General features: G+C 44.0%; 1 protein-coding gene across 1 annotated transcript in view; it reads left to right on the top strand.

Annotated features, from left to right (window-relative positions):
• Nucleotides 1–22,591, top strand: part of LOC120931871 (F-actin-capping protein subunit alpha-2) — a 51,513-nt gene that overhangs the window by 13,621 nt on the left and 15,301 nt on the right. Inside the window, exons 3-7 of the mRNA XM_040343772.1 lie at nucleotides 70–121; nucleotides 2,805–2,868; nucleotides 7,356–7,562; nucleotides 7,699–7,778; nucleotides 9,986–10,064. Coding sequence (XP_040199706.1) covers nucleotides 70–121; nucleotides 2,805–2,868; nucleotides 7,356–7,562; nucleotides 7,699–7,778; nucleotides 9,986–10,064 — 482 coding nt within the window. The remainder of the gene's footprint in view (nucleotides 1–69; nucleotides 122–2,804; nucleotides 2,869–7,355; nucleotides 7,563–7,698; nucleotides 7,779–9,985; nucleotides 10,065–22,591) is intronic.

Genomic DNA, 22,591 nt, shown 5'->3' with positions numbered 1-22,591 from the left:
TCTGTATTTATTTTTTTGCCCCATCCAGCTGAAGTTCTAATATTTCTATCTTGTATGTTTCCTGTACAGATGTTCGGTTCCTACTCAACAATGACAATTTACTCAGGGAAGGTGCTGCTCAGTAAGTATTCCTGTCATTACAGTTCTTCCAGAACGGTACAACATACTTGCAGTACAGTGGTGCAATCACCCACATTTGTATTTTGAGCCAAAAGTGCACCAGTGTAAAAAGAGTACAATGAGGGTTGTTAAAGTAAATGAACATTACAGTAATATAGCAACAGATACTGGTAGTCTTAATCGGAGTATATTTAAATTTTCCAGTGCACTGACAGTATCAGAACTTTATAGAGAAGCAGTGTAACTTTTCTTTTCCAATAATTTTTATTGAAAATTATTCATATCAAGTTTACATGAGATAATCGTTTCCATGTACAAAATGTCACAAAATACAAGAGGTGAGAGGAATACAGCATATCTTAACAATTGTGCCTATTGTAACTCCCATCTCCTTAAACTCCAACTTAACGAACTACATGAGAAACCTATTGCGAGTAAATAAAATAAAAACTCTACAGGCTTCATAAAGAAGAGGGATCCATACCATATTACCATCCTGGCCTCTCAATCAAAATATAGGAGGAGGAAATGAAGAACCTGTGAAAGGAATGAAAAAAAGAGAAGGGGAGAAAAAAAGTAAAGAGAGGAGATGTGCACCCCTGTTGTTCTCCGCTAAACCAAACTAGTATCATAATCCCTCAGACAGGTATTTTATCCATGGTTCCCAGACTCTATCAAAGAAGGGCTGTTTATCTAGTAATATTGCCGAGAGGCGTTCATTAATCATGATCCACGACAACTTGGCTTTTACCAAGTCGAAGGGGATCATGGGCACCCTCCAGGATCTAGCTATCTCCACCCTGGATGCAGTGAAGATAAATGAAATAAGTTTCCTCATGTGTCCCGGCGCTCCCTCTACTGGGCTTCCTAGTAGCGCCTGCTGTGGTGACTTGGTCAAATTCACCTGGGTTAATGAATCAAGTTATAGATGCGAATCCAAAATCACCTGACTTTGGGACATACCCACCATATATGATATACCGTGCCCTCCATGCCACATCCCCTAGAGAGGAAGTGCCTGGAACATATGTCACCACCCTCGCTGGTACCATCGCAACAAAACTTTATAATTCGCCTCAATCAATGAGGTGTTAATGAATGATTTAGAGGCGAGTTGTGCCATTTTAACCCATTTATCTAAGTCCAGCGTTGCTTCTATATCCTGTTCCCATTTGTTCATATATAACAATTTTTCCGACTTAGAGGACAAGATGCTGTATATTTTTGAGATGTGGCCAGTATGCTTGGCAGTGTAACTATTGATCAGTTTGCCCTGCCTTGTACACAATCATGCTAAGCATTGTAACTAGGAAACATCTCAAAGCAGTGCAGTCTGGTGAGAATGGTCTTCATACAGGCAGCAGATAATCTCAAGTAAACAACTTGTAATGCACAACATTAACCATTTTGCTGTCCAGTGCAATCTTTAAATTATTCACACGTGTTAAGTGAGCGTTTTTTGCTAGAACATTACTCGGAACCCCCAAATATGTTTTCTGAAAGGAGAGGCCAAGGAGAATAAAGTGGGTTTGTGTCAGACATAGATGCATGTCAAGACTCAACACTGTGTGCACCTGTGATATGGCGAAAAACTATGGTACATAAAAAGTCATTGGCCGTTTTAAATAGCTGTGAATTATGGCCCTAGAATTATTGCTCTCAATATGACCTTTGCAGCGATACCTCACATGTGGCGCAATCACTGTTTATATTTATATATATATACATATATATATACATACATACATACATACATTTTTTTTATTTTTTACTTTTTGTTTAAAAAAAAAAGTTTAACTTCACCCCTATTCAAAGCAGGCAACACAGAAAACTGTAAAGGTAAAAGTGGATATACAGTGGAACCTCGGATTACGAGCATAATCCTTCCAGAAAAATGCTCGTAATCCAAAGTACTCGCATATCAAAGCGAGTTTCCCCATTGAAGAAAATAATTTGTTCCGCATTGACTTCACTGGCATGCACTACCGCATGTGGCCAAAGGTGGGGGTGCCAGAGAGCCGCGGAAATACATGGAAAGGCCCGAGGACATCTCAGCTGACCTCCGGAAAGGTTTGGGAACGAGTTTTTTCAAGCATCTCCGAGCGACGCCATTCGGCTCAGGCGTCCCCCCCCCCCCCTGCCTCAGGCCAAACGCGGTACTGCACACCACTGTGGCTTGAGTCCTGCTTGTTTTGCGAGACAACACTCACAAACCGAGTCAGGATTTTTCAAACCGCGTTGCTCGCAATCCGAGGTTCCACTGTATAGTTATCTTGTGGCTTTGCAGTGTAGCGGTGGTGTGTCAATGACCACTATTTAAAGCTAAAACCATGTATTTGGCTGATTTGCTTGAGGTTTTAATTCAAGGTATCAAATACCTTGTTGTGCATACATGAGTGGCAGTCATTTTTGCTCACTACACGTGCTTTACTAATCTTTTTTTTTTTCCTGCTAGTTTAAATCTCTGTAGTCTCCAATGGCATGAAAAACCCACTTTGGTTGTCAGAGACCATGGTATCTAGGTTTATAGACACTTGTGTGAGCTTGAAGAAATTACATTTTTCATTCATTAAGAGGAAATTATGTAATTGATGTGGCCTGTTCATTTGTGATGTGAATTTCAAAAGTACCCATTAAACCTTATTTATTGTTGGGTATTTTCTTTTTTTTCTTGTTACATCTAGTGCATTTGCACAGTATAACTTGGATCAGTTCACTCCAGTAAAAGTTGAAGGCTATGAAGATCAGGTATGTTATCTGCATAGCTGAATAATTTTTCCTCTCTAAGACCATTGTGTGACCTTGGTACCATTCAAGACAGTGACATGTTATCTTGATAAGCCTCTCCTATCCACTGATACTTCACACTTTGTGTGTGTGTGTGTGTGTGTGTGTGTGTGTGTGTGTTTTTTAAGAAATGTGACATGTTCTCTTTTTAAAGCAAAACTGTCATCTGTCATCAAGTGATTTAAGTTCCCTGTAGGAGAAGAGGTAGTATATTCTCTGGTAGCCTTTGGTTAAAAAAAACAAAAAAAAACTTGCAGGGCTAAACTTTGGAGGAGGCATTGCTGAGCTCTCCTAAAAATGTTGGTTCCCTGGCATCTAAAGGGTAACTCCACTTTCACAGGGGAAAAAAAACAAATGTCAAAAAACAATTAAAAATGTGATATGGCATATATAATTGCTACACAAGTGATATTGTAATTTTAATAAATTACCTTTTGCCTTTTCAATCTGCAGCACTGTAATTTTCTGTAAAATGCAATGCAGAATTATACGTATCGAATTTGGAGCATCAAAATTGTGTGTTTGATGAGAAACTCTGAAAGGGAAATCAATTCTAAAGGGATGCAGACCCTACAACTTGATCCTCTTGCTGGAGTAATTGGAATCACTGACTCTTAGACCCCATTCACACCTAAGCGACAAAACGCCCGACGCGGGACGCTTCTGTCGCTAGAGGGGAGAATTCCCATTGCCGTCTATGGAGATGGTTCACATCTCATAGACGCGCAACGCCTGTCGCCTGAAAAAAAGTCCCGGACCCTTTTTTTCACGCGACAGACGCATTTTCCCATAGACAGCAATGGGAATACTTTAGGAAAAAAAAAAAAAAATTAAACATTTGTAATCGCGGCAAATCTGCCGCTACACGCGAACGCGGCTGTCGCTTAGGTGTGAATGCAGCCTTAAACATGGAGATTTAAAATGACACTGTGTGCTCTCATTGTTTTTCATTTTAACTGCTCACCTACCTTGTCACCACACACATTAGCAGAGAAGCGTCTTTTAATGGAATCACCATTATGGGACCCTTAGACAACCTTCTGTAGTGAATACAATCATCATATGACCTAATGAAGTTTTCTGTTTGAGCTAAATGCCTGCACGATTCATCTGGCAATGGTTTAGCCAGGAATCAGAGCTGGAACATGTCCATTGCCTTTTTATACCATCTTTACTAATCTGAAGCAGTAGAAGAGTCTATGGCAGAGATCCTCAAATTACGGCCCTCCAGCTGTTGCGGAACTACACATCCCATGAGGCATTGGTAAACTCTGACATTCACAGACATGACTAGGCATGATGGGAATTGTAGTTCCTGAACAACTGGAGGGCCATAGTTTGAAGACCCCTGGTCTATGGGATACTTGTCTGCATACCCTCTGCAGTTGGTCAAGGAGTTTTTCATCTGTTATGGGAGCATTGAATGTCAAGGGGCTTTCCTTTTCCAGGTTCCTCACTACATCCATGTTCCTTTTTTGGTGTACATCAGCCCCTTTCTTTGCTGTTCCATCTCCTGAGCAGACTACAGTAAAACCTTGGTTTGAGAGCATTTTGCAAGACAAGCAAAATGTTTTAATACATTTAGCCTTGATAAACAAGCAATGTCTTGCTATAAGAGTAGCATCATGTCACAACTGAGTATATAAAAGAAGAGAGGAGCCTCTAAGTGTAGCTTTGTGTAATGCTTTGATATAAAAGTGCTTTGGATTACAAGCATGTTTCTGGAACTAATTAAGCTCGCAAACCAAGGTTTTACTGTAACTTATTGGCCTTGGGAGGATCAGGTAGTTCTGACCTGGTTATTCAGTCTTCCAAAGATTCTTTGATACAGGTGGAAAAATGTCTGAAGAGGGCCTTGTGATATCTGGTGCAGTCTGCATGCTGAGCAAGCCAGTTTCCTGTTGCAGGTTTCCTCTGATTGTAACAGGGATAACCTGATGACTCCATGGGACTTATCCACTTAGGATTAGGCCATTCTACCATAATTGATTTGCAGGTTCAAAAAGAAGGCTTTTTCTGAGACCCCTATGTCATATTTTCCATACAGATTTTTATATAATCTCTGGTGCAATACGTACAGGGCACCTACGATCCCCTTAACTGAAATTAGGTTGAAGGTTACTTTAACTAGTGTTTGTTTTTTTTACAGGGATTGCTATCACGAAAGGTCTCATGGTTTTCCTCATACACATGCTTTCAATCCTTTTATATGTAACCTAGACATGTTTTTGTTCTGGCACACACGATACCTATTGTTGGTGTATTTTATCACTGTTTGTACTGTTTAAGACAATATCTGTCTTTCTTTGTTTCTCTATTGAATCAAATAAGATTGAATTAAGAAGGCTTTTCCTCTTGCCTGTTTCGGGTTTATGCAGGTAAATATTTTTTGCTGTCCTGACAGGACTCTTGTCCCTAACAAATTCTGATGCATCGTGAACCTTTGGAGCATCCCTAGTCTTCTGACTCTTTGAGATTTCAGAATGAACAGAATTTTCAGCAGAATACCTTTTAGGGTTTTCTCCCCAGAGGGGCTATCTTGCTCATGAGTGTTGGCCTGAGCTTTGTCAGAGTTGCAGTCTCATTGACTTGTGATTACATTTTATTTTCTGCCTACCTTTTGTTGGGATGCTCCCTACGTACCCATTTTTGCACACCAAAGGTTCTATTGACCTAAGTTGTTCACAGGATTCTCCTGATATGCCTTAGCAAGGTCTGTTCTGGCAGTCGTCTTAGATGTTCCCTGTGCTATGACCTAGGGGTGCAACGGATCAAAAAACTCACGGTTCGGATCGTTCAGCGGATCATTTTTCGGATCAGCAAGAAAAAAATTGCAGCCTCACTGTGCCCCCATTGCAGCCTCACTGTGCCCCAAATTGTAGCCTCACCAGGGCGGAGGAAGTGAGAGGGTGATCATCAGGGCCGGATTTCCTTTCCCAGCCGCCCCAAGGCCAGGTTCCGCAATGCACCCCCTCCCCACCAACCGAACCCCCCCCCCCCCCCCCCAAATCAACGGAGAATGGCAATTGGATGGCAGGGGTGGCACGGTTAGTTCAAATATTTTTTGTTTCTTCTTCTTTCTTTTTTTTTGTAGCTTGTAGTTTACTTTTTTTCTTTTTTAATATTTTTCTTTATTTTAATTACTTTTTTATTAATTTAATAAAATTCTTATATTTTATCATGTTTTTTTTTTTCCACTTAACTTTGTTGCTATCACACAGGAGAAAACCATTCCCTGTGTGATAGCATTGGAATTGGAGGTGACAAGTTCTCTTTATTGACCCTTCGGAGTCCCGAAGACAGAGCCAGCCAGCCGAGAGAGAGGTATTGGGGGCGGGGGAGGACGAACGGCAGCACACATTCTCTGCTAGAAAGCAACTCTCCACCCGCCCGTGTGTTTAAATTGTCTCCACTCTGCTCGCACACAGCCCCACCTCCTCCTAACCCCACGCTGTGATAGACATAACACATCTCCGCATTGGACCCGCATTCTGTCTATCACAGCATGGTTAGGAGGAATGTGTGTTTTACAGCTCTGCAATCCCGTGGCACGCTGCAGATCACCTGTGTGCCGATGCAAAGTCATTGATCCGTGCGGATCACGGATCAGTGACGATCCGTTGCACCACTAGCTATGACCCTCATGGGATCAGGGAGTGGAGGCGTAGTGCCTTCTTACTTAGACTGGTTTGGTCTCCATTTTACCAAGACATTGTTCCTAGGTTTCTCTATCCAGTACCACTTTGTTGCAAGGGAGTTTTTCTTCCTCTCCTTCTGAGTCGTATTCATATTGTGGATAGAATTCAGTTGACCCCAGCCTTGTCCGTGGTTGGTGGTTTGAAGCTCTCCCTTATGTTGCTTTGTGCCCTTTTTTTTGCTCAGTGGACCTTTGGGCTTGGTTCTTTATCTTTTGTTAGGTCTCCTAATCTGGTAGAGGGTTTAGCTTCACCAGATTCAGGTGGCTCTGAAGCTGCAGGCAGTCCCCATTTCCAGTTCACATGGAATTGTTAGAGGTTGTTTGCTCAGACCTCAGCGGAGATGCTTTTTGGATGTTCCTACATTAAATGACTTCCTCTTTTCCCCAGTGGATGAGAGAACAAAGCTGTGATTTTGTACTCCTTTGCTTAGACTACATTTAGGGACACTGGTCCCTCTCTTCTGGGTATATGATTATGCTCTTGCTACTGCATGCTTCACATTAAAGGTATGCTGGTCATGGGGAGGGGTTATCCTGAGCTGACCTACAATTTTTTTATTTTTTTATAAATTTTTTTGTTTGCTGTTGGCAAATGTTCCTGTAGGTGTCAGTAAAACCCAATAGGTAATGACTTTCTGTTTAAAACAAGTGTGTGTGTGTGTGTGTGTGTGTGTGTGTGTGTGTGTGTGTGTGTGTGTGTGTGTTAAAAAAATAAATATATAATAATTATTATTTTTTTTTTCCCTCCTAGGTATTAATAACTGAACATGGAGACCTTGGTAATGGGAGGTTTTTAGATCCAAAGAACAAGATTTCATTCAGATTTGATCACTTAAGAAAGGAAGCCAGCGATCCCAGGCCCCATGAGGGAGAAAATGCCATAGAATCCTGGAGGAATGTTGTGGACACTGCAGTGAGATCCTATGTGAAAGATCATTATCCTAATGGAGTTAGTACAGTAAGTAGAATTTGCTTTAATGGGATCTGTTTCTTAATGGTGTGAAAATTGATTTAAAAAAATGTTTTTTAGTCATATAGCCCTGTAAGTTGCAATATACCTCTCATTTCATGTCGGTTACATATTACCTTTTTAGGTATACGGTAAAACAATTGATGGACAGCAAACAATTATTGTATGTATTGAGAGTCATCAGTTTCAAGCTAAAAACTTCTGGTAAGTCGTCTTTTCTTTATTTTTCCTTCCCATTCGGATGTATATGCTATATCCATGTAAAGTGTATACAAGCCCTGTTTTTATAAACCTATTTTACACTGTTTAGCATTGTCTCATTTATTCAGTTTTCTTGTGCAAATAAGTTAAAAAAAACGAACTGCTTACCTAAAGAAAGCCGTTTGCAATAATCAGAGGGATTGTCACCCTACCAGTGGCGGCTGGTGCTCAACATTTTGAGCAGCGCCAGTGTGCCCATCAGAGGCAGCGCCAGTGTGCCCATCAGAGGCAGCGCCAGTGTGCCCATCAGAGGCAGCGCCACTGTTCCCTGTAAAATGCACTTACCTGAAGCTTCCATGTCCTCCCTCGATGTCTTCTTCCGCTTTGGTGACGCTTCAGCCAATCAGGTTCCTGATAACCAGAATCCGAGAACCTGATTGGCTGAAACAGCTGTCAGTCTTATTCAAGGAACGCAGGGAGGCTGCGGTCCGAGCATAGACATCCGGAGGGCTGTACTCTGAAAGCCTATCAGAGCAGCTTGCTCTGATAGGCAGTTCCGCTCGTGCAATACAATGCATGAAGGTATGTTATTTGCGAGAGGGTGGTGGTGCTGCAGCGCCCTCTATAGACGGCCGCCAGAACTGCAGTTGAAATGTAAAAATGACATTTTAGCTAAATAAAAGTTCTAAAAGGGCCCGTGTTTTTTTTTTTTTTTTTTTTTTTTTGTGACTACGGGAGGGGGGGGGGGGCGGGGGCGCACGGGCGTCCCTATGGACGGGCCGCTACTGCACCCTACCATGCAAACGCCTTAAATTTGGCCATTTTGCTGCCTATTTAATAGACCTGGTAGCTCAGTGGACCACATGGCAGGCTGTATCAACACAGCTTCTAATTGCAAGACTGTCACTTAGCTTTGTCAGCCTGTAACTGGCACATCTCCAGGTAAGAAACTCTGCAACAGATTCACTGAAAACTCTGCAGCGAGTCAAGATACCAAACATGCTGAAATATATTTTTATGGTTTACATACAGTTTTAGGTATTGAATGCCCCAGCAGTACTGAAACTGTATATGCAGTCCTTCCTTTTTATAGGTAACATACATACCTTTATATCACAGCCCCACATGTCATTAGACCCCTCCCCTTTTAAATCCCCGCCAACCTTTACATCCATGTCTTCAGCCCCCTTTTACATTGGCGCCTTTGTCCCCCTTTCACCTCAGTGTGTTCAGTCCCATAAGGGGCTGAACACAGTCCCCTTTATCAATTCCCCTCAAGCTCTATCGTCAATGTCCTCTGTCCCCTTCTCAGCAGTCAATAGCGATCACTGTTTAAGGCATATAAAGTCATGGGGCCAGATTCAGAGAGATCGGCGCATCTTTAGATAGGCGTAGCGCATCTCATATGCACTACGCCGTCGTAACATTGAGAGGCAAGTACAGTATTCACAAAGCACTTGCTCCCATATGTACGCCGGCGTAACGTAAATGGGCCGGCGTAAGCCCGCGTAATTCAAAGTAGCAAGGCAGTGGGCGTGTTGTATTATAATGAAGCGTGACCCCATGTAAATGCATGGCCGAACGAACGGCGCATGCGCGCGCATGCTCAGAATCAAGTTGGAATTTACTCCCTAAGATACGCCGGCTCCATTCATACGACGTGAACGTAACCTACGCCCAGCCCCTTTCACGTACGACTTACGCAAACGTTGTAAAATACGACAGCTGTTTCGACGTTTCCGACGTCCATACCTTAACATGACTTACCCCTGGTTTATGAGGGGTAAACTTACGCCGGACATACGCCTTGCGTAAACGGCGTAGCTTACTGCGACGGGCGCAAGTACGGCGTACTCTTCTCCAATTATCAGACATGTCCTGACATGACCCCCACCCCTGCACAGCCTGTCACTGGGAAGCTCAGTGGACTTCTGCTGCCCCCCCCCCCCCAAGCTCTTCATTCAGATCACTTTAACTAGTCTGTCAGCGCTTGCCTCCTTTCAGAATTATTTTAGAATTCAGACTGTCGCCATGTGAAGTGCATTTCTTTTTTTAAAAGGAAGCCTCTGTTTAAATATATTTTTCAGCATATAAAATTGATGGGTGTATGTGAAAGATTACATCTTTCCAAGCAAGAATTTATTGCAGTCATTTTGTTAGCATTTAGTAACCAATTGTCTCATACTGCATTACTGTTTTTTGTTTTCCAGGAATGGACGCTGGAGGTCAGAATGGAAATTTACCATAACACAATCTACTACAAAAGTGGTGGGAATTCAAAAAATTCAGGTATTTCACTGGCCTGCCTTTTGTTGTGATTTAAAACCGATTTTTCCTTCATCCATTACAGTCAGTTTTGTTCATCTACACCACATGAAAGTTCCTTTTTACTGCCTTATGCTGATGTTTGACATGTTCTGTAATGCTGAAGATGATGATTTGCTACTCAATTAAGACACTTCCTTATCCGCTGAGGAAGCTACATGAATGAATAGCGAAACTTCTTTAGATGACACTTTAAGATATATACTGAGTCCTGGTGAAAGCACGTTCCTGGCTATGGTGGATTACACAGGACTTATGCTGGCCATACATACACTAGATGAAAAACTGTCCGAAAATCGATCATGTACACACTTCGATTGTTTTTCAGCAGGGTAATAGGCACAAATCGTTAATCGTTTGACATTTTTGTGACAAAAAAACAAACAAACGGCAAGTTTGGAAAACTTCTGCCGAACGATAAATTGCAAGGTTAATGCGTTATTAGTCGGAAAAAACAAAATGGTTGCTACTGTGCATGGGTGAAAAACATTTAACCCGGAAGGTAAATATTCGTACCAAAGAACATTCACGTCAAAAGGTCATGCAGTTTGTACACACCACCAACTATATAACCTGCAACCTCATCAATCGTGATAAACCTATTTTGTAAAAAATATTACAACAGACCAAATATGCAATATTAAAACTTTATTGCAAATCTAATTTTTAGAAAAGTAAAGAAAGTGTTACAAAAATTTTTGTGCATCTTCTTTCCTTCTTTCTTCCTTCCTTTCTTCCTTCCTTCCTTCCTTCCTTCCTTCCTTCCTTCCTTTCTTCTTTCTTTTTTCTCTTCTTCTTTCTTTCTTTTTTCTCCTTTATTTTTTTTATTTTTATTTTTTTGTAAATGGCTTCCAAAAATGTTGTTCTGACATTTTAATACGGAACATTTTATACATCCATCAAACAATGATTTTGAATTATCTCTGGTTTTCAAAACTGTAATTTTTTATTTTTTTTTAAACATTATTAGTAGTCTTGAGATTTTTGACCTGCAGAATAAACCTGGTTTGAGTTTCTCAAAGTTTGTGATGACAGTCACCCCTACTATAAGCAAAAACAGATTATCGGTCTGTGTCTCTCTATATGGTGCCACATCCAAAATAGGTCAAGAAAGAGTGATGGGTCCCCTGACTGGACTTTAAAGGCACAAGGATATGAACCACATTGTAGAAAAATATATGTAAAAAAAATATTGTTTATTATACAAATACAAAGCAAAATATGTAAACAAATTGGCAGTATATGGAATGAATACAATTCGAATCAAAGTGCAAAAAATCGTGAGACGTGATTTTCCAAATGATACCTGACGTTTCCGAGAGATGCCTCTTTCCTCAGGGGTGTGAAGAAGAATCAGCCATTTGTCTATAATGCGTATAACAAACAATCAGCATAAACAATCTATCACTATCCAAAGTGTAATCAATAGTAAAGAAGTAAAAAAGAGAGAAAAGAACTCTGCGCTTGACCTAATATAAAGTGAAGGTAAATTGAGTAGATAATATGAAAATATTATGAGATGAGTGAAAGAAAATATATAATTCAGAAGGTGGTGGTGCTGCTTAATACTTAAAGCCCAAAGAAACATACAAACAATAAACAAGCGTGCAACCAAACCAGATATTTAAGTGAAGTTGGCTCAAAATATTAGTGCATATAAAGTATAAAAAATATATGACAGTGAAAAAAGTTATCAAAGTAACTATATATGTTTATACGTATAGATACACAAAAAACAGTAAACAAATTGTTATCAAAATAACTAAGTGTTAAATAACCACTGTGAAAAAAAGATAATAGAATAAAGTCCCAAAAATGAAGTGAGGAAACAGTAGGACACTTCTAGGGATTGATCCAATGATCGCTGTAATATTCGATGGAATATCTAGCAGAAGCCTGGATCTTATTTTCAGCCAAAAAAAATGTGATATTACTGCCTCTTACCGGACTAGAAGAACCTTGGATTAAAGAGATCAGCAGAGCGTGTGCATCAGCCTGCCAACTCTGGTAACAGACCACTCAAATCAGGGAGGGATGCTTCCGTCTTGCAGGACCAGGAAAAACACCTTCAGCTGTTCCTCAGACTGGATCACACAGGAGGTAACAGGCAGAATCCACTCGGCTTTGCTAGACACTAGATCAGCAAAAAAGAATACATACACCTCTTCATCACCCTCACTTGGTTCTTTAATGTTCCCAGTAAATACAATCCACAAGCCAACAGCTACTATTGCAGACCCTGCCAGCAGACCTTGGATGGATGGTGTCAGCGGAACACAGCGCAATGACATGCCCACTGACACAGTAGCTTCCCTACCGCACTGGGCATGCGCGAGGGGGGAGCAAGATGATGGCCAGGCGGCGAAAAATCCGCACTGAATTTGCCATCTAATGCCGCCGCATATTCAAGAATATGGGCGGCTACGTGTGTCGGGCATTACTGCTGGGGGATCCCCCGGCGAGAGGCAGCGGTATTCAATAATTTTGAATGAAATTATATTATTGTGTAAACCAATAGGAGAATCGCCCTCTAGCGGCAACTACTGGCATAAAGACTAAAGAGCCTCAATTCGAGTAACCCAGTAAACTTGTAGAAAACAATGATGCTCACCGCACCAAACAGAAAAGAAAAAAAGGGGGGGGGAGGGATGGGGCAACAAAAGGAAATCCAAAAAATGACTTCTCAAAACAAGCTGGATAATTTTATAGATGAAAAGCAATATTATTTAGTTATAACATTCAAAATGATATTCAACATTCACAGAGAAAATCATGCACAGATGACTATTGTTTATAAATCTCGCTATATGATTGGCAGTTCAATATGTAGTTTTATATACTAATTTTGCAAAGTAAACAGACTGAATGGAGGGAACAGCCTGGAAACACGTATGGCAACCTGACGTTCTTAACGTTATTTTTCCATTCCTCCAGAGGAAAATCCCTCTAGGAATGGTTTAAAGCAAAACGCCTCATTGAGCCCTGGAGGCAAGGTTGCTTGAAGCGTATATATCCAACGCAGCTCCAGTTGGAGGAGAGCCTTGTTCCAGTCTTCTCCCCTGGAGCTGGGATGGACCCGACCGAGGATAAGAAATTTAACATTGGGGAACCTCCCCCCCCCCCCATGTACCAACTGTGTGTGCCGTCCCAGTGGAAGATCTGGGTCGCTGGTTTTCATGCTTTTAATGTGTCTGTAGGCTCGCTGCCAGAATTGTAATTTAGTTTTTCCTATGTAGAAACATCCGCAATCACAGCGTGTTTTATATATATATATATATATATATATATATATATATATATATATATATATATATATATATATATATATATATATATATATATATATATATACTCAATTGTTTTGCAGTTCGCAAAGTGTTGTGGACGGAATATCTGGCCATTGGGCAGAAGTGGCTGTTTTTCTGTGTACATGTACCTGCAATATTTGCAGGCACCACACATGAATGTGCCTCGAAATTTGCATGGGTCTGACCGCAGTTCGCCCTTATATTCACTGGTGATGAGTTGATCTTTAATAGATTTGACCCTTTCAATGAAAAGCGAGGGTGTTCGCGTACAAACTGGCCTAACGTTGAATCCATTAAAAGCAAATGCCAATATTTCCTAATGTTGCTGACTACATTATGTTGACAATTGTACCAAGTTATGATACGGACTGGGTTACTGTCACTTTTAGTTTTTTTTTCGAATGTAGGATAATACTACTTTCCTGTGTGAGCACACGCTGGTATGCCCGCTTTAAACAGGAATGTGAGTATCCTCGCCGTAGAAGTCTGTCTCGAAGTTTGAGAGCCTGCTCCTTAAAATCCACCTCCCCGGAACAGTTGCGTCGAATGCGCAGGTATTGTCAGCAGGGGATGGATCTAATGAGGGCTTGAGGGTGGAAGCTGGAGGCATGTAATATATTGTTGCCTGCAGTGGGGTTTCTGTATAGATTGCTCCCCAGTTTCTGACCCTCATCTCTATATACCTCTACATCCAAAAAGGAAATGCGTTCTTTCTCAAAATTCATGGTGAATGTTAGATTAAATTCATTTTTATTTTTTCAAGAAATGATTGTAACAGGTCAATTGGCCCGCCCAAATCATAAAAACATCAATGTAACGGAACCAAGATGTAATATGGTTGGTATACAGGGCCGGCCTTTGCGTTGTGCGGGTTGTGCGCCCGCACAAGGCGCCGTTGGGAACAGGGGCGCCGTGCATAGGATTGCCACTTGCCACCTATTTTGCCCGGGTACACATTCCACTGTGGCTTGTAGCAGCCGAATCTCTGTCTCGGGCGGCGCGCATGATCCCGTACTCTGCGCTGCGCTCTGAGACAGTGGGTGCCCTGTGATTGGCCGAACGGGCCATGTGTGATGTGCGGGGCGGGCCGGGAAGCAGATATGGGGTCTGTGAATGGATGTGCTGGTCATGTGTGGAGGCATGGGCGGGGCTGCACTGTGGATGGATACGAATCATCGTGCCTGCTTGCTCCCGGAGTCCTGCCTCACTATGTGAGTCCTATTCATCTGTTCTGTCAGCTTACCTCCCCCCTCTGTAGTGTCACCCCCCCCCTCTCCTGTGTACTGTAGTGTCACCCCCCCTCTCCAGTGTACTGTAGTGTCACCCCCCCTCTCCTGTGTAGTGTCACCCCCCCCTCCTGTGTAGTGTCACCCCCCCCTCTCCTGTGTACTGTAGTGTCACCCCCCCTCTCCTGTGTAGTGTCACCCCCCCTCTCCTGTGTAGTGTCACCCCCCCCTCTCCTGTGTAGTGTCACCCCCCCTCTCCTGTGTAGTGTCACCCCCCCTCTCCTGTGTAGTGTCACCCCCCCTCTCCTGTGTAGTGTCACCCCCCCTCTCCTGTGTAGTGTCACCCCCCCCTCTCCTGTGTAGTGTCACCCCCCCTCCTGTGTAGTGTCACCCCCCCTCTCCTGTGTACTGTAGTGTCACCCCCCCTCTCCTGTGTAGTGTCACCCCCCCTCTCCTGTGTAGTGTCACCCCCCCTCTCCTGTGTAGTGTCACCCCCCCTCCTGTGTAGTGTCACCCCCCCTCTCCTGTGTAGTGTCACCCCCCTCTCCTGTGTAGTGTCACCCCCCCTCTCCTGTGTAGTGTCACCCCCCCTCTCCTGTGTAGTGTCACCCCCCCCTCCTGTGTAGTGTCACCCCCCCCTCTCCTGTGTAGTGTCACCCCCCCCTCCTGTGTAGTGTCACCCCCCCCTCTCCTGTGTAGTGTCACCCCCCCTCTCCTGTGTAGTGTCACCCCCCCTCCTGTGTAGTGTCACCCCCCCCCTCCTGTGTAGTGTCACCCCCCCTCTCCTGTGTAGTGTCCCCCCCCCTCTCCTGTGTAGTGTCACCCCCCCTCTCCTGTGTAGTGTCACCCCCCCTCTCCTGTGTAGTGTCACCCCCCCCTCCTGTGTAGTGTCACCCCCCCTCTTCTGTGTAGTGTCACCCCCCCTCTCCTGTGTAGTGTCACCCCCCCTCCTGTGTAGTGTCACCCCCCCCTCTCCTGTGTACTGTAGTGTCACCCCCCTCTCCTGTGTAGTGTCACCCCCCCTCTCCTGTGTAGTGTCACCCCCCCTCTCCTGTGTAGTGTCACCCCCCCTCCTGTGTAGTGTCACCCCCCCCTCTCCTGTGTAGTGTCACCCCCCCCTCCTGTGTAGTGTCACCCCCCCTCTCCTGTGTAGTGTCACCCCCCCCTCTCCTGTGTAGTGTCACCCCCCCCTCCTGTGTAGTGTCCCCCCCCCCTCTCCTGTGTAGTGTCACCCCCCCCTCCTGTGTAGTGTCACCCCCCCCTCTCCTGTGTAGTGTCACCCCCCCTCTCCTGTGTAGTGTCACCCCCCCTCCTGTGTAGTGTCACCCCCCCCCTCCTGTGTAGTGTCACCCCCCCTCTCCTGTGTAGTGTCACCCCCCCTCTCCTGTGTAGTGTCACCCCCCCTCTCCTGTGTAGCGTCACCCCCCCTCTCCTGTGTAGTGTCACCCCCCCCTCTCCTGTGTAGTGTCACCCCCCCCTCTCCTGTGTAGTGTCACCCCCCCCTCTCCTGTGTAGTGTCACCCCCCCTCTCCTGTGTAGTGTCACCCCCCCTCTCCTGTGTAGTGTCACCCCCCCTCTCCTGTGTAGTGTCACCCCCCCTCTCCTGTGTAGTGTCACCCCCCCTCTCCTGTGTAGTGTCACCCCCCTCTCCTCTGTAGTGTCACCCCCCCTCTCCTCTGTAGTGTCACCCCCCCCTCTCCTCTGTAGTGTCACCCCCCCCTCTCCTCTGTTGTGTCACCCCCCCTCTCCTCTGTTGTGTCACCCCCCCTCTCCTCTGTTGTGTCACCCCCCCTCTCCTCTGTTGTGTCACCCCCCCTCCCTCTGTTGTGTCACCCCCCCTCTCCTCTGTTGTGTCACCCCCCCTCTCCTCTGTTGTGTCACCCCCCCTCTCCTCTGTTGTGTCACCCCCCCTCTCCTCTGATGTGTCACCCCCCCTCTCCTCTGTTGTGTCACCCCCCTCCTCTGTTGTGTCACCCCCCCCTCTCCTCTGTTGTGTCACCCCTCTCCTCTGTGTAAGCTTACCCCCTCTCCTCTGTGTAGTCTCACCCCACTCTCCTCTGTCTCACCCCACTCTCCTCTGTGTCAGCTTACCCCCCTTCCTCTGTGTCACCCCCTCCTCACTCTCTCACTTAGCCCCTCGGTCACCTCCTCTCTCCCACCCACCACTCTTTCTCTAATCCCCCCTCGCTCACCTCCTCTCTCCCACCCACCACTCTTTCTCTAATCCCCCCTCTCTCTCTCATCCTCACCCCACACCAACTCGCCCAACCCCCTCTTTCTCCCCCCTCTCACCCCCTCCTCTCTCCCACCACTCTTTAGTCCCCCCTCTCTCTCTCATCCTCACCAACTCACCCCCCTCTCTCTCTCACCCCTCTCTCCCCCTCTCACCCCCTCATCTCCTCCTCACTCCCACTCTTTGTTTAATCTCTCTCTCTCTCACCCCCTCCTCTCTCCTACTCTTTTTTTAATCTCTCTCTCTCTCTCTCTCTCTCTCTCTCTCTCTCTCTCTCTCTCTCTCTCTCTCTCTCTCTCTCTCTCTCTCTCTCTCTCTCTCTCTCTCTCTCTCTCTCTCTCCCCCTCCCTCCCTCCCTCACCTCACCTCTCTCCATCCTCAGGGGGTGGCTGTATGCTAACAGCAGCCCTGTGAGTGAGTGTACCAGTTTGGATGTGTCCTGAATCCTGTGTTTAGCCGACACACTTCTCCACACAATGAAAGGAAGGAAAACGACACTACAGTAGAGGAGCTCCACCCCCCAAACTCCGGCTCCCACACTTCCTGGCTCAAAGCGGCTTTCGGTAAGGCAGTCTAATGGGGGTCTTTCGTGGGGAAGGGGACACTGATGGTTGGGTTCCCTGATATAATCAAGGGGGGACCAATATAAGGTAAAGGGAATCCTGGTGGACTACAAGGCCCAGCATTTTACTATAGGAGGCATTGGTGGGACTAAAATGCTGGGCCTTGTAGTCCACCAATACCTCCTATAGTAAAATGCTGGGCCTCATAGTCCACCAATACCTCCTATAGTAAAATGCTGGAATTGTAGTCCATCAATGGATCTATAGTAAAATGCACCAATGCTGTAGTGTCAGTGTGTGTATTTTGTAGCGGTCAGTGTGTATTGTCTAGCGGTCTGGGGGGGGGGGCTCCACAGGATTAGCTCGCACAGGGCGCCTGAACACCTAAGGCCGGCCCTGTTGGTATACATGGGTAATGAATAATCAATAAAAAGCATTTTCTCCCACTCCCCCAGATACAGGTTTGCATATGATGGGGCACAAGATGTCCCCATTGCAACTCCCTGTATCTGGAGGTAGTGGGAGCCAAAGAGAAGAAACATTGTGCGTTAAGATAAACTCAAGCAACGAAATAATAAATTCTTGGTAAGGTAAGTCACCATGCGGTGATGACTGTACAACATGCTTAATGGCTGCAATCCCTTTGATGTGGGGAATTGAGCTGTAGAGTGCCTCTACATCAATAGTAACTAGTGTTGCATATTCTGGAATGTAGAGGTCTTAAATGATTTGTAAAAAATGAATAGTGTCTTTCACTAGAAGGCAAATTGGTCACCAAAGGCTTTAAGAACAAGTTTGCTGGCATTGTCACTCAGTGCGCCCCTTCCGGAGACAATTGGTCTCCCTGGGGGATCAGAGGAATTTTTATGCACTTTAGGGAGTGCATAAAAAGTCGGAGTAATCAGAAATTTTGTACGTATAAAGTCCCATGTAGTTTTACCTATTGTGCCATTGGAATATGCAGCATCAACAAGTCTGTAAAAGTCAATGTTGTAGTCAATGTTGTATTTCTCTATTATGTTGGGGGTAATCTGTTTGTACCACAACTGATTTTTCAATATTTTATGACACATTGTTGTATATTGTTCATTATCAAGTACTACAATGTTCCCGCCTTTTGTCAGCTGGTTTAATGGTAATAGAATGGTTTGAAGCAAGGTTGTCAAGTGCCTGTGTCTCCTCAATCTTGAGGTTTTTCTGAGTGTTGTTGTTTTTCAATCTGAGTTTGACAATGTCTTGGTTTACAAGTCTGAGAAAGGCGGCTGTGTTGGGATTAATACTTGGTGCCGAACATAAATCGGATTTTTTCTTAAGTTTCGAGCCCACAGTGTTTGGCATGACAGGAAGGGCATCAGCGTTTATTTTCAATGGTGCTGAGTCGACCAAATCTTTTGAAATATCCCTCTCGTTTTCCTCCAAGAGAGAATTCAATTGGTCGAGAGCTTGCATTTCCTGTGGGGTAAAGGACGAGTCTTGAGTTTTTGTTTACTATAGAGGCTTTTTAATACAGGGAGTGCAGAATTATTAGGCAAATGAGTATTTTGACCACATCATCCTCTTTATGCATGTTGTCTTACTCCAAGCTGTATAGGCTCGAAAGCCTACTACCAATTAAGCATATTAGGTGATGTGCATCTCTGTAATGAGAAGGTGTGTGGTCTAATGACATCAACACCCTATATCAGGTGTGCATAATTATTAGTCAACTTCCTTTCCTTTGGCAAAATGGGTCAAAAGAAGGACTTGACAGGCTCAGAAAAGTCAAAAATAGTGAGATATCTTGCAGAGGGATGCAGCACTCTTAAAATTGCAAAGCTTCTGAAGCGTGATCATCGAACAATTAAGCGTTTCATTCAAAATAGTCAACAGGGTCGCAAGAAGCGTGTGGAAAAACCAAGGCGCAAAATAACTGCCCATGAACTGAGAAAAGTCAAGCGTGCAGCTGCCAAGATGCCACTTGCCACCAGTTTGGCCATATTTCAGAGCTGCAACATCACTGGAGTTCCCAAAAGCACAAGGTGTGCAATACTCAGAGACATGGCCAAGGTAAGAAAGGCTGAAAAACGACGACCACTGAAAAAAGACACGCAAGCTGAAACGTCAAGACTGGGCCAAGAAATATCTCAAGACTGATTTTTCTAAGGTTTTATGGACTGATGAAATGAGAGTGAGTCTTGATGGGCCAGATGGATGGGCCCGTGGCTGGATTGGTAAAGGGCAGAGAGCTCCAGTCCGACTCAGACGCCAGCAAGGTGGAGGTGGAGTACTGGTTTGGGCTGGTATCATCAAAGATGAGCTTGTGGGGCCTTTTCGGGTTGAGGATGGAGTCAAGCTCAACTCCCAGTCCTACTGCCAGATTATGGAAGAGACCTTCTTCAAGCAGTGGTACAGGAAGAAGTCTGCATCCTTCAAGAAAAACATGATTTTCATGCAGGACAATGCTCCATCACACGCGTCCAAGTACTCCACAGCGTGGCTGGCAAGAAAGGGTATAAAAGAAGAAAAACTAATGACATGGCCTCCTTGTTCACCTGATCTGAACCCCCATTGAGAACCTGTGGTCCATCATCAAATGTGAGATTTACAAGGAGGGAAAACAGTACACCTCTCTGAACAGTGTCTGGGAGGCTGTGGTTGCTGCTGCACGCAATGTTGATGGTGAACAGATCAAAACACTGGCAGAATCCATGGATGGCAGGCTTTTGAGTGTCCTTGCAAAGAAAGGTGGCTATATTGGTCACTGATTTGTTTTTGTTTTGTTTTTGAATGTCAGAAATGTATATTTGTGAATGTTGAGATGTTATATTGGTTTCACTGGTAAAAATAAATAATTGAAATGGGTATCTATTTATTTTTGTTAAGTTGCCTAATAATTATGCACAGTAATAGTCACCTGCACACACAGATATCCCCCTAAAATAGCTAAAACTAAAAACAAACTAAAAACTACTTCCAAAAATATTCAGCTTTGATATTAATGAGTTTTTTGGGTTCATTGAGAACATGGTTGTTGTTCAATAATAAAATTAATCCTCAAAAATACAACTTGCCTAATAATTCTGCACTCCCTGTATAAGCTTCCAGATGAATAACTGGAGATCTTTGTAGATCTCAAATTTGTCCAACCCGTGATCAGGACAAAAATGTAATCCTTTTACTGAGAATACGAGTTTCAATGGAAGTAATTTTGTAAGATGACAAGTTGATATTCAGTTGTGTATCCACCAGCTCATCATCATCTTTATTTATGTATGTCATAGAGCTGGTGTCTGTATGTCCACTTTAGGGGATAGAGTGCGAGTTTGAGCTAAAATTTGCTCTAAAAAAGAAGAGTCAATAAGTGAGCGATTTAGATTGACTGACTAGTCGAAAGCGACTTGTTGGAAGAAAGTGAGTTCATCTGTGTATGTGCTGCTACAAGTGCAGTAGTGCTATTGGGTGCTACTAAATTCTCATGTGTCAGGGAACTAGTTATTGCCCTGACGTGCCGGAAATGTCGTGTTGTGGGACTAAGCTTTTTAGCTTGTTGCGTTTGTGATAAATCACCATAGTATTGGCGTTTTTAGTGCTCTGGCTCACTTTACCAGTTTGTTGTGATAAGTGGCGAGGGATAGTGGACATCCTGAGAGGACACTTGTCCCTCACCAGTCTGTTGTCTCTTGGCTCTGTTTGAAACATATTTAGTTTCATTCCATCTGTAAGCTTTACCGCTCTGAAATGCATTTTTATCTCTCCTGAATTTATTACTTTTTTTGATCAAAATTTCCTTATTGAACGTTTCAAGGTGTGCCTTTAATTTTAGTCTCCTTTTCAGGAATAGATTTATGAGTCTTGAAAAGTTGTAATTTTTCGCAAGTGTTAATAATCTCCACATCAAGTACTGAAGACCTCTGACTGTTTTCAACCATCAATAATTCCATTAAATTTGATGAACAAGAGTGTAACACTCCTTCCCATTTATATTTGAATTCTGGGCTCATATCGTCCAATGTGGGGAAGATCTACACCCGAAGGCCCAGAGGATTGATTTTTGCACTGATGTAATCCTGAAAGGATTAAATGTGCCAAAGCAAAGGACTTTTTCTCCAGCATTCTGGAGAGTTTGAATAACAGAGCTGAGATTTCTGAATCTACATGTTCATTATCCCCAAACTGTTTGAGATAACACTCCATTAAACTGTCCCATTCCTGGCCTGTAAAGTTTGTCATTATAAAAAAAGGGTGGGGGGGGGGTTTGCGAAGTGCGGGTATGTCTTTGGATAAAACATATTTTTACATATATTTTTCTACAATGTGGTTCATATCCTTGTGCCTTTAAAGTACAGTCAGGGGACCTATCGCTCTTTCTTCAACCCTACTATAAGTGCATGTCCACATATGGGATATTTGTGTGCATGAAAACACTACTACCATATGTGTCCATACATATTTGACTTGTGTTTGAACACAACTATAGTAGAGGTGACTGGCTGTGCAAACTTTAACCACTTCAATACCAGCCACTGTCATATGACGTCCACAAAGTGGCTCTACCATCCAGAGTGGTCGTCATATGACGTCCTGGACTTGGAAGGGGGATATCTGAATAATGCCTGCAGCTAGAGGCATCATCCAGATATCTATCTCTTGTGCCGGCGATTCTGCACAACATAAGAACGATCATAACGGCGGTTCCACCACTAGATCGTTCTTATAGGCGGTGGGAGGGGACATCCCCCCCCCCCCTCCCGCCGCCATCCGGTGCTTCTCTGGGCTCTCCCGTGCCATCGGGGGCCCGGAGAAAGAATCGTCCGGCGCTGGCAGGAAGTATAGAGATGACTGGTGACCAGATGGTCACCAGTCATCTCTATGACCGTCGGAGGACCCGGGCGCGATGTGATGACGTCACGCCCGAGTCCCGTAAGTAAACAAAGCCGCGATTGCGGCTGTAAGCCACAATATTCATGAGATCAGTGAATTTTTTTCACCGATCTCATGGTTTCCAGCCTGGAGGAGAGATGTGGGGTCTTATTGACCCCGCATCTCTCCATAAAGAGGACCTGTCACACACATTCCTATTACAAGGGATGTTTACATTCCTTGTAATAGGAATAAAAGTAAAAAAAAAATAAAAGTGTAAAAATAAATAAATATGTAAAATAAATTAATAAAAAAAAAAAAT

Source organism: Rana temporaria, chromosome 3 (assembly GCF_905171775.1).
Source record: "Rana temporaria chromosome 3, aRanTem1.1, whole genome shotgun sequence".
NCBI classification, from domain to species: domain Eukaryota; kingdom Metazoa; phylum Chordata; class Amphibia; order Anura; family Ranidae; genus Rana; species Rana temporaria.
The sequence above is the reverse complement of the archived record's forward strand: the minus strand, read 5'-3'. Positions and strand labels throughout refer to the sequence as shown.